The sequence below is a fragment of the Lipotes vexillifer genome, unplaced genomic scaffold (assembly GCF_000442215.2).
Source record: "Lipotes vexillifer unplaced genomic scaffold, Lipotes_vexillifer_v1.1 scaffold802, whole genome shotgun sequence".
Lineage (NCBI taxonomy): Eukaryota > Metazoa > Chordata > Mammalia > Artiodactyla > Lipotidae > Lipotes > Lipotes vexillifer.
This window is the reverse complement of record NW_006790237.1, coordinates 1113333-1125251: the sequence shown is the minus strand read 5'-3', so window position 1 is coordinate 1125251 and position 11919 is coordinate 1113333. Positions and strand designations below refer to the sequence as shown.

General features: G+C 50.2%; 1 protein-coding gene across 1 annotated transcript in view; it reads right to left on the bottom strand.

Moving 5' to 3' along the window:
- The window catches only part of PRR12 (proline rich 12), a 26243-nt gene that overhangs the window by 467 nt on the left and 13857 nt on the right, over positions 1–11919 (bottom strand). The window contains 6 exon segments of the mRNA XM_007463369.1: positions 69–215; positions 1826–1923; positions 2022–2147; positions 6348–6814; positions 7116–7249; positions 7493–7609. Of these exon segments, the coding sequence (XP_007463431.1) occupies positions 69–215; positions 1826–1923; positions 2022–2147; positions 6348–6814; positions 7116–7249; positions 7493–7609 (1089 nt within the window).

Genomic DNA, 11919 nt, shown 5'->3' with positions numbered 1-11919 from the left:
ACCCCGCGCCGGGCCGCCCCGCGCCCGAGCCCCGCCCCCGGCCCCGCCCCTCCCGGGCTCCGCCGCACCTGGGCTCTGACCACGCTTCTCTTGAGCTTGCTGAGCGTCTTGCGGTTGTAGGGTTCCCCGGCCGGCCGCAGACGCACGGCCCCCTCCTCAGGGGAACCCTCCCCACTCTGCTCCACTTGCAGCTGGGGGAACGTGTGCAGGGCGTCCTGCGGGAATCCGAGGGTCAGGGGGACCTCCCTGGACCGGCACACCCCAGACCCACCCCCCAGTTCTCAGATCCCAAGTGATCAGATGCCTCAGTTTCCCCCAGGAAACTGCAGATCAGGAAAGACACTTGAGAGTCTCGGTGTTCTCAAAGGCCAGGGGAAGCCTAGGCCTGTCTGGTGACCCTTATAATGTGTTTTGTGGCCCGGCCCAAGATTCTCCGAGACACCTAACATCCTGCCCAGGATTCTAGAGCCACCATCACATCCTACAAAAATTTTAAGAGTCAGCCGGAAATCCAGAATCCCTAGAGCCAGGCTAACGTCCATCCCAGAATTACAATACCAGACTCATATTCCACCCCATAATGCTCAGACCTATCCTAATGTTCTACAGTGGAATTCTTTTTTTTTTTTGCGGGGTGGGCGGCGCACGATGCGGCTTGTGGGATCCTAGTTCACCGACCAGGGATCGAACCCGCGCCCTCGGCATTGAAAGTGCAGAGTCCTAACCACTGGACCACCAGGTTATTCCCATTACAGTGGAATTCCTAACTCCAGCGTAATATCCTACTCCCCTTCTCAGAGCCAGATGAACAGTCAATCCCAAGATTCTCAGAGGTATCCTAACATCCCACGAAGAATTCCAGAACCAGATTAACGTTTTATCCCATGTTTTCATAGTCAGACTAACATCCCAGCAAGAATTTTCAGAGCTGGCCTAAAATCCATCCAGAATTCTGAGCCATCCTAACATTTTACCCACCACCCCCCGGTTCTCTGCACCACATTAACATCCCCATCAGAATTCTCAAAACCAAATTAATGTTCTCTCCCAGAATTCTCGGAGCCACCATGATATCCCATCCCAGAAGGGAAATTACATAGATGACTTCGGATTCGAGCCTGAGATTCGAAGAGCCTGAATTACGTCGACAGAGAAGCCATCAGAATCCACTCAACGGGGACTTCCCTGGTGGCGCAGTGGTTAAGAATCCACCTGCCAATGCAGGGGACACGGGTTTGAGCCCTGGTCCGGGAAGATCCCATATGCCGCAGAGCAACTAAGCCCGTGTGCCACAACTACTGAGCCTGTGCTCTAGAGCCCTCCCAGCTCGCCGTAACTAGAGAAAGCCCGCGTGCAGCAACGAAGACCCAACACAGCCAAAAATAAATAAATAAAATAAATACATTTATTTAAAAAATAAAAACTCTATTATAAAAAAAAAAAAAAAATCCACTCAACGCTCTGCCCCAGAGCGAGCCCTGGGTCCAGGCCCTAGTCCACCTTTTGTCCCCAAACTTGTACTCCACAACCACACTCTGCTGGGCCTGCCTAGCAGCCCATCCCAGACCTTGACAATGACCCCGCCGCGCCATCCCAGCTCGCCTCCATCTGTGCTTGCAGGACTGCTGGGAACCCAGAGACTCCCTCCAGACAGCCCGGCCTCCACTACTCTCTTGGCCAAGCCCGACCCTTCCAACGATCACCCTTCCAGGGCCTGATGCTCTGGGGCAGAGCATCATGACCAGCGCAGTGGCTGACATGCACATGTCTCCTCTGTGCCTGAGCTCTGGGCCCTAGACGCCACAAGCCAAGCCCCCCCAAGCACCTGCAGGGCTGGGCTCAGCGACAGCCGCTTTAGGACTTTCTTCTTGTGCTCATTCAGGAGGCCATCGATCTTCCGCATGGGCGGGAGGTACAGCTCGTCTGAAAGGCGAGACAGGGTGTCAGAAGAGATGCAGCCCCACGATGTACGGGAGGCAAAGGAGGGGTAGGGGGCTCTGGGCCCCCAAGCCTCTGCTCACCATGTGTGTCCTCCAGGGCCTGGATCATATCCGGGTCGAGTGCCGTGCTCACCAGCATCTCCACATAGCTCCGGTACATCTCCCGCATCGCCCGGGTCTTCAGCAGACGCCCAGGTACTGCCCGCTCTGGGGGAAAAAAGGGAGACATGGCCCATCATTCCAACTTTCTCCAAGGCCGCCTGTGTGGCAGACAGTATTCTAAGCCCCAGGGACCAGGAGAGAAATCCCTACCCTCAGTGAGGTCCACGTCCACTGGGGAAGACTCTCCAACACCAGGACAATATACTCTAACGGTGAATCACAGGTACTGTAATGAGCTCAGCCTGGCAAGTCAGGGAAGGCTATTAAAGGTCACACACACGCTGAGCCTTGAGTGATAGGAAAGAGTATTCCAGGCCGGTGACCACTGTGTTTGACTAGTTCAGTGTAGCTTCAGTAAAGTCTAAAGAAGCAGCAGAGTTGGTTTCCAAACCAGTGAATCAAGTCCGAGAGATGAGTTGGTTTCCAAACCAGTGAATCAGGTCTGAGAGATCAGGTCACAAAAGGCAAGACTGAGGAAGGAGATGGGAGCTGAGACTGCACAAGTCAGGGCAGGCCAGACTATGTGAGGCCTCTGAGATGAGGTAGAAAGGGGAGGGCCTATTTTAGGGAGGGGTACTAGGGAGCCATGGGAGAGCTATGAGCAGGGATGGGCGAAAGTAAGTGGAGAGAGACCACTACGAGGCCAGGGGATGGATCAGAGGGATGAGACCAGAGGCCAGGGCAATGGACCAGATGAGAAAGGATGAGGCTGGGCCAGGGCTAGAGGATAAGGATACATAGATTGAGGGGCAGGAGGGCCAGCATCTGAGCTAGGGCTTTGGGAAGGAGCAGAGGGGATAGGGGCAGTCAGGGCCGGAGGGGTAGGGCTGGGGGCTTCCTTGCAGCAGAGGTGAGGGAGGGTCTGGCCTGGTGACTTGGCTGCCAGTGGGGCTGTGTCTGAGATAGAGAAACTAGGACCAGCTCGGTGGGTCTGGAAGGAGGGGGTTGCTGGGGCGTAGGCCTGGAAGGTGGCAGGGAGAAGAAATGAGTCTGAGGCTCACGGAAGTTGTGGGAGCTTGCCAAGTGAGAGATATGGAACGCCAAGCAATGAGGCCAAGGACGGGACTCTTTTTTTTTCTTTGTTTTGGTCCGTGCCACGTGGCTTGGGGGATCTTAGTACTCTGACCAGGGATCAAACACAGGCCCTGGCAGTGAAAGCGCTGAGTTCTAACTACTGGACCACCAGGGAATTCTCCAAGGACGGGACTGGAGGGACAGCCACCAGAAACTCAAGAAGGAGCATCAGGGAGAAAAGAGAAGCAGGAGGGCCACGTGTGGGAAGACCCCAAAACATCCTTTAGGAAAAGGCACGAGAAACGTCCACTTGATTTACCCACATGGACGGTCCTTGCTGACAGCTGTTTCAAGAGGCCAGAGTAACCATTTAGCCATGGGAGTCAGACCCCATCAAGCCTCTGCCTGAACCCTCCTAAGGCTCCTGTCTCACTCGTGATAAAATCCTGCCAGTGGGGCCACAAAGCCCCAGGACCCTTGTCTCTCCAAGCTGTGCTCCTGTTCCTTCTCTGTCCTCACTTCCTCCAGCCGCTGGCCTCTTTCCTGATCCTCAGACATACCCAGTCCATAATGTTCTCTCTCCCAAAGTCACACCACCCCAACCCTGCTGCATTCGGATCTCTGCTCCAATGTCACTTCCAGAAGCCTTCTGCAACTCCCCCTTCCCCCGCAAATATCACCCAGGATCCCGCCTGGATTCTCTTTACCGGATTTATTTTTCTCTACTGCCTTTAATCTGACCCAGCCTTACACTGATGATTTTTCATATTGTTTTGTGTTCTATTACATAACATATTTATCTGATCGACTCCCCCGCTGAGACTGTAAGCTCCCACGAGGATACATGTTTTTGTCTTTTCTGTTTACTGCTGGAACCCTCAGTTCATGGCACATAGTATGTGCTCAATTAACACCTGCACAAAGGGGCTGAGGAAGCCAGATGAGAGTGGACTAAGGGAAGGGGTAGAGGGAACATCACTGCAGCCTCTTTCTAGAACTTTCATTGTGCATCTAAGAAAGGAGAGACATCAGGTTCTAGCACATGGAGGATCATCAGTCTTGGACCAGTAGGAGGGCTGGTTCTGAGACCTCCCGGTCTGGGCAGAACCTTCAGGGCATCCAGACGTTGAAGTCAGGCTCATCCTGCCCAGGAGGGGCTCCTGGTCAAATGGGGTGAACAGAGAGAGACCCAAGACCAAAGAAAGATACTGACCCTTGGCGGGGGAATTGCTTCCCTAAGAGTGCAGAGTTTAGTTTCTCCCATTTCATAGGCTCAGAAAATTCTGGGCTGTCCACATATGTTCACAGCAGCCAAAAAAGTGGAGACAACCCAAATGTCCATCACGTTAGTCCATGGATAAACAAAATGTGGCATATCCAAGCAATGGAATAGTATTCAGCCATAAAAAGGAATAAAGTACTACAAACAACTATGTATAATAATAAGTAAGCTACAAGAATATATTGTACAGCATAGGAAACATAGCTAATATTTTATAAGAACCTTAAATGGAGTATAATCTATAAATATATTGAATCAATATGTTGTACACCTGAAACTAATATATTGAAAATCAACTACACTTCAATTAGGAAAAAAAAAAGAATGAAGTATTGATACATCCCACAACATGGATGAACCTCAAAAACATTATGCTAAGCAAAGATGCCAGTCCCAAAGGACTGCACACTGTACATATGATATCCCTTATGTGAAATGTCCAGAATAGTCCAATCTATAGAAATAGTAAATTACTGGTTGCTTAAGGATGAGGGTGGGGAGAAAGAGGAGTGATGGCCAAAGGAAGCAGGGTTTCCTTTTGGGGTGATGAAAATGTTCTACACTTGACTGCCAGGTAGATGCACAACTCTGTGACTATACTAAAAGCCAGAGGATTATGGGTTTTAATTAGGTGAGCTACATGGTATGTGAATTAGAGCTATAAACTTGTTTAAGAAAAAAGAAAAAGAACCTGCAAATCTGGGCCTTTTGTAAAGCTCCTCCCTTGCCAGCACCTTCCCCTGACTCAGCTTTAACTGCTTCCACCTGGCCAGATTGAGCCAACTGCCCAGTTAAAAGACTACATTTCCCAGGCTCCCTTGCAGTTAGCTGTGGCCAGGTGACTAGTTCTGGCCAATGGGATAAGAGAAGATAGGATGTGGGCCATTCCCAGATCTGGCACTTAATCAGAACTTCCCAACTTCATCAGGGCTTTGATGAAAAGATAATTCCAACTCTCTCATTTGACTAGCCTCTGTTACAACAGCTATCCCTGCACTACACCTGAAAGAGTATGTGACCTTGAGCAAGTCATGTCACCTCCCAGGGCCTCAGATTTCTCATCTTTAAAATGAGGATAAAAAATAAACAAACAAACAAAAAAACCCGAAAAATGTAATAAAAAATAAAATGAGGATAATTTTACAGCACCTACCTCACAGGGTTTATGTAAAGATAAAATAAGCCAATGTGTAACATGCTTAACATGATGCCTGGTACTTAGTAAGCACTCAATAAAATTCAGCTGTTGTATTTATTTTACATATGTGTACATATAGTGTTGTTGTTGTTACTGTCATCATAAACCAGACATCATTCTAAGCAATGGAGCTCCCACCTGGTGCCCACTACAGGCTAGTACCCTCCTATGTGCTTTTCTGTGAATACCCACTTTTACTTTATTATTAACCCAATTTACAGGTGAGGTCACTGAGGTGTAAAGAGGTGTTGCCCCTTTCCTGGAGTCACCCAGGGAGTCACAGGGAACACCATTATGTCTGGGTCCCCACAATAGATGCTGGTCCCCAATCCTCCTCAGCCCTCAGAAACTGCCTATTCTGAGAGAACAGTGCAGTGTTGAAGAGCAGAGCGCGATGCTCCACCATCTGCATTCCAACTCAGGTGGGATGTCACATCCCAGCTGTGCTGCACTCTCTTGGTGTCTTAGTCTCTTCACCTGTATTTGAGGATAGTATTAGTATCTACTTCCTAGGACCACAGTGAAAAATTCAAACAAGTTAACATCTATGAAGAACTTACAAGACAGCCTGTCACGTGGTTAGGTGCCATATAGCTGTTAGCTACTGCTATTATTTTTAACTTACTTATTACTACTGTGACTGTTTGCTGATGCTACCTGGAGCCCTCTGGATAGCCCCCATCCATGCCTCCTTCTGAAAGCCACAGAGTCGCCTCCCTACCGCCAGCCCCACGGCTGCCGATGGCCTTACCGTCCTCACTGGGAGCCCCGGGGGATGACTCTGAGTCCGAGGAGCTGCCTGGTGGGCCCCCGCCCACCGAGGCGTTGCCTGCTGCCTCCTTCAGCCACTTCTTCCTCTTCTTGGGGGGTGGCTCAGCCTTCACCTTGGTGGGCCGGGACTTGGGCAGCCGGGAGGTGGCGGGCTGTCCCGTGGTGAGGCTCCGATCTGGCCGAATCTGCCGGCCACCCGTGCCCCGCTCACCCCGCAGTGGCCGTTCCCCACGTGTCGCCCTCTCTTTCTCCTTCTCCATGGGCCGAGGCAGGGATGGCTTCTCAGGGGCAGGGGGCTCAGGCACGGCCGTCTCGGTTGTCTGCTCTGGAGGCTTCTCAGATGTCGTCTTGTCAGGGGTCTCGGGCTTAGGAGGTGGTGCCAGGGCCTTAGGGGGAGGTGCAGAGCTGCCCCCGGAAGATGCGGGGCCCTTGGCCTGACCAGAGCGTCTGGAAGGGGACATAGATGGGACTGCAGTCAGCACCCCCTGAAACCCAAATTCTCCTCCTTGGGGTACCCCCGCCCCCGCCTCCTAGCCCACAGCTCTAAGCACAGAATTTTGCTGAGCTGGTCTCTGTCCCCCTCTCTCTGGGGGCCCCACTCTCTGGGTCTCTGCACCCGCTCCCCGACTCTGTTTCTAAGCATTGTGTACTTTAAAATGGTTAATTTTATGTTATGTAAATTTCCTTGTATGATTCACTCCATGCCTGTTGGCCCTGCCCACCACCTGACCCCCGGCCCCCATGGTACCTGACAGGCACTGGGGGCCGGTGCCAGGGTTTCCGAGCACAGACCCTCACGTAATCCTTCTTGTTGACGTTTTCCAGAAACTTGACATAAAGGCGCTGGTACCGGTTTTTGGCGTCCCCAAAATACCCCAAATACTACGGAGGAAAAGAAGCACATGAGGAACTCCTTCCTCTGCCCCAGCTAGGCAGCCCAACACCCAAGACTCCCACCCCTGCCCTGGCCCACCATGGCAGCCACCCAGAGCCTGCCGGGAGGTGGAGACCCCCCTCTGGACACATCTTGGACCCAAGGTGAATCAGAATCGTGTGAGGGGGACAGCGGCTTCCACACACCCCACCCAGGGCCCCTCAAGCCCTCGCTCCCCTCTGCAGGCTCACATTACTGGTGGCACAAAACTGCCGCTGCCCATCCTTGATCTCCGGAGTGAATTTCTGCAGCAATGCCTTCTGGACTCGCCAGATGGGTGGAGGCTCGCGCCCCGTCTGCAACGCCAGCTGAGGAGGGGCACAGTAAGGCCCGCAGGGTCAACCCCCATTCCTACCCTTCCCATCCCCAATTCCTGGCCCTCTGTCCTCCCTCTACACCCCCTTAGAGAAAAGGCATCATCATTAACAAGCATCAGCAAACTTCCAGCTGACAGATATCTTCTGGCTGTCTGAGGTTCTTAGATTTGGGGATGCAAAGCTTCCTCAACTTACCATGGGGTTCCATCCCAATAAACCCATCGTAAGTTGCACATATCCTAAATCAAAAATGCACTGAATACCCCTAAAGACATCATAGCTTAGCCCAGCCTACCCTAAACGTGCTCAGAACACTTCCATTAGCCTGCAGTTGGGCAAAGTCATCTAAAACAAAGCCTATCTTTAAAATAAAGTATGGAGTATCTCATGTAATTTATTGAATACTGTACTGAAAGTAAAAAACAGAACGGTTGTCTGGGGACAGGAGGGTTGTAAGTGTATCAGTTGTTTACCCTTGCGATTAACTGCGTGGCTGACCAGGAGCTGGTGGCTTGCTGCTCGCTGCCAGTGCCCAGCATCACAAGAGAGTATCGTAGCGCATATCACTAGCCCAGGAAAAGAACAAAACTCAAATTTCAAATGCGTATCGCTTTTGCACCATCATAAAGTTTAAAAATCCTAAACTGAACCATCAGGGAACCGTCTATACTCTCAATCAGGCTGTTCATGCTGTTGCGTTTTTTTTTAATTTTATGGAAGTAGAGCTGATTGACAATGTTGTGATAATTTCTGCTGTCCAGCAAAGTGACTCAGTTATACGTATATATATTCCTTTTCATATTCTTTTCCAGTGTTGTTTATCACAGGATATTGACTATAGTTCACTGTGCTATATAGTATAGTATAGTATAGTATAGTATGTATAGTACAGCATACAGTATAGACCTTGTTGTTTATCCATCCTATATATACTAATTTGCATCTGCTAATCCCAAACTCCCAATCCTTCCCTCCCCACAGGCTCCTTGCCCTTGGCAACCACAAGTCTGTTCTCTATATCTGTGAGTCTGTTCTTGTTCCGTGGATATGTTCATTTGTGTCGTATTTTAGATTCCTGATATAAGTGATATCATATGGCACTTATCTTTCTCTTTCTGACTTACTTCACTTAGTATGATAATCTCTAGGTCTGTCCATGTTGCTGCAAATAGGCCATTCATTCTGGGCTACAAGGTTTTAGTTATTATAGCTATACAGTGTGATGGTACAAGCCATCCACATGACTCAAAGAAATGACAAAATCTGAGCACTCATCCACCCACCATCTTCTAGATACAGTGTTAGGCCCCACAGTTTGGCAGTGAACGAGATCGACAAAGCCTTTCTTGGGGTCTTCATTACAGAGGTAATAAGACAGACAAGCAAATAAACAGAACAGGGTGAGGTTGTGGCTTGTGCTAAGAATAAACAGGTGATGGGTTACCTGAGACCATTTATTTCATCAGCCTGTCCACAGCAGGGCAGGACAGTGACACAAAGGCTCCCCGATCTCCACTTTCCTCAGCACACTCAGACCCCCATCCCCACCCCAAGGCTTGTGTGCCCCAGGTGGGCACCGGGAACCAAAGGATGTCAGACCCAGCATCTGATCTCAGGGAGTAAGGGGACTAGCAGGGGACCAGACACAGGCACAAAAAAATAACAGCACAAGTAATAAATGTGCTAACAGCAGGTGCCTCAGAAGCCTAGAAGAAGGACTCTGGATTCAATCTGAATCCAAGAATTCTTCCTCGAAGAAGTGATACCTAAATGAGTCCAGGAAAGACTGTATCTTCCGTGAGGGGGTTGGGTGACGACCAGGGACTGCCAGGTAAAGTGTGTGACAGCTGTGGCTCTAGAAAAAAGCAACTGACAGGCACAGATAAGTAAATAATAAGAACATAGTGGGAAATATGCACTGAGCTTTGTGATAACCCAGAGATGAATGAGGGACAAGCCCTTGCATTTAAAGAATCCATAGTTGGGACTTCCCTGGTGGTCCAGTGGTTAAGAATCCACCTTCCAGTGCAGGGGATGCAGGTTCGATCCCTGGTAGAGGAATTAAGATCCCACATGCCGTGGGGCAACTAAGCCTGCATGCCCCAACTACTGAGCCCGCATGCCACAACTAGAGAGGAGCCTGAGCGCTATAAGGAAAGATCCTACATGCCGCAACTAAGACCCGATGCAGCCAAAAGTAAATTAAATATTTTTAAAAAATAAATAAGTAAAATAAAGAATCCATAGTCAAGTGATAAAGAGGATTCAGGTAACTCCAACTAACTGATCATGGCTGCCCTGAGCACTAGGCTCAGCAGGAGCAAGTGCTGGGATCAATTAGTGATGTCTGCCACTGGCAGCAGCTGCAGCACTGGAGCCTGAGTGCCAAGTACTGGCTATCTATTCTTGGTTTTTGGTCAAATGCTTCTATATCCACAATTTTTCATATCCTGCAGATCAGCCAGGGGAAAAGAAAGGAGTTAGAATAACCTGATGAAAATGAGGTCCAGAAAGGTTCTTGGCTGAAATTTCACTGGACAAGAGTGAGGCAGGATGAGACAGGGATATGGGCATGTCAATCCCAAGTGCCTTCCTCCAGGATACCATGGTTCTCAATCCTCCCTCCTGGCTCCTCAGGGAACCAGGTCAGAGGCCCAAGGATTGGAAAGTCCGTTCCAAATCCTTTTCAAGGACTGAAAAGCTCATTTACATATCCTGCCCTGCTCCAAAACCTTCCAGGACCCCCAATGCAGATTCCACAGCCTGGCATAGAGACTTTGCCTCAGTCTCCTTTCCTTTCTCCTACCCCTGGCCCAGCAGGTCATCCAGACCCTCAAAGCTCAGCAGGCAAGCCCCAGACTTTCTGACCTCCAGGTTTCTGCACATGCAGGGCCCCCCACTAGGGGTGTCTTTTTCCCTCTCACTGTGGATATAATGTTCCCTGTTCCAGTTCTCAGAAGTTTCTGAAAAATCCATCAGAGCACCCCCTCCCCCAGCCAGGGGAGGGCACCCCCTCCTCTGTCTCTTCCCACTGCCGATCTTCCTCCTCTAAGGATCCAGCTGTTTCTCTAGCTGGACATGGGGCCCTTGACTCACCACATCCCAATTGGGCTTGGCTTCTTTCCCCAAACCACTCTTCCTCCCAGGATCCCCACTATCCACCAGTCATCAGGCCCTGGCATCATCATCCTTGCCTGCTCCCCAACCAGGGTCACTTAGTTCCAAAGCCACGTCTTTCCTGCCTCTCCTCATGTCAATCATGTCACTGACCACACCCACTTCCATTTGGTGGGAAGTTGCCCCACCCGTTACACCCATTCAGTGGAAGCCACAGCTGATTGGAGGAGACCTGACATGGGATAGCCAATCAACAGGCATAATACAAATCCCATCCTGACCCAAAATGCTGTGCTGGGCCAATCAGATTCTCTTCTGGGAGTCTGAATTGTGACAAGCTGAGACAAGGCCAGTAAGTAGCAGGATGTGAGTAAGTAAGCTAGAAGCACCCAGCCTGGTGTTAAGGAGAAGGCTGCAGGATCAGACACAGGGGAGTCAGTGTAACAGAACTAAGGCAGTGGACAGACTGTCATCAGGACTGAACACTTCCCCAGCCACCTCCCTGCTGGCCAGGGCCCTCGAAGCAGCCAGACAACCCAGAGCAGATTCTCAAGCAGGCACCCACTGATCTCACCACAGGATGATCTGGGCCCTGCCCACCTTCCCAGGCTCGGTGCTCACCGTCCAGTCACTCAACCCCTTGCATCTCTCCCTACCCATCACATAAACATGCCTCACCACAGGGCTTTTGCACAGACTGTTCTCTCTGCGTGACCCGCTCTCCCCATACTTTTCTCCATCCAACAAACTTATATGCTCAGAATTTACATCCTGATAAACCTTCCACATCTCCAAGGACTGGGAGTTAATATTATCACTCCCATTTTACAGGTGGGGAAGCTGAAGCAGAGAGAGGGCTAACCCTACACTGTCCAATTCAGCAGCCCCTCCCCATATGTGCCTCCTGAGCATTTAAAATGCAGCTCATTTGCATCAACATGTTCTATGAGTGTAAAATACACACTGGATTTCAAAGACTTGGTAAGCAAGAGAGAAGATAAAACATCTCATTAACTTTTTCTATATTGACCACATGTTAAAATGACATTTTAGACGTGCTGAGTTAAAGAAAATACATCCCTACAACTAACCTCACTCATCTTTTAACTTTTCAAAAGTGTGGATGCGGGCTTCCCTGGTGGCGCAGTGCTTGAGAGTCCGCCTGCCGATGCAGGGGGCGCGGG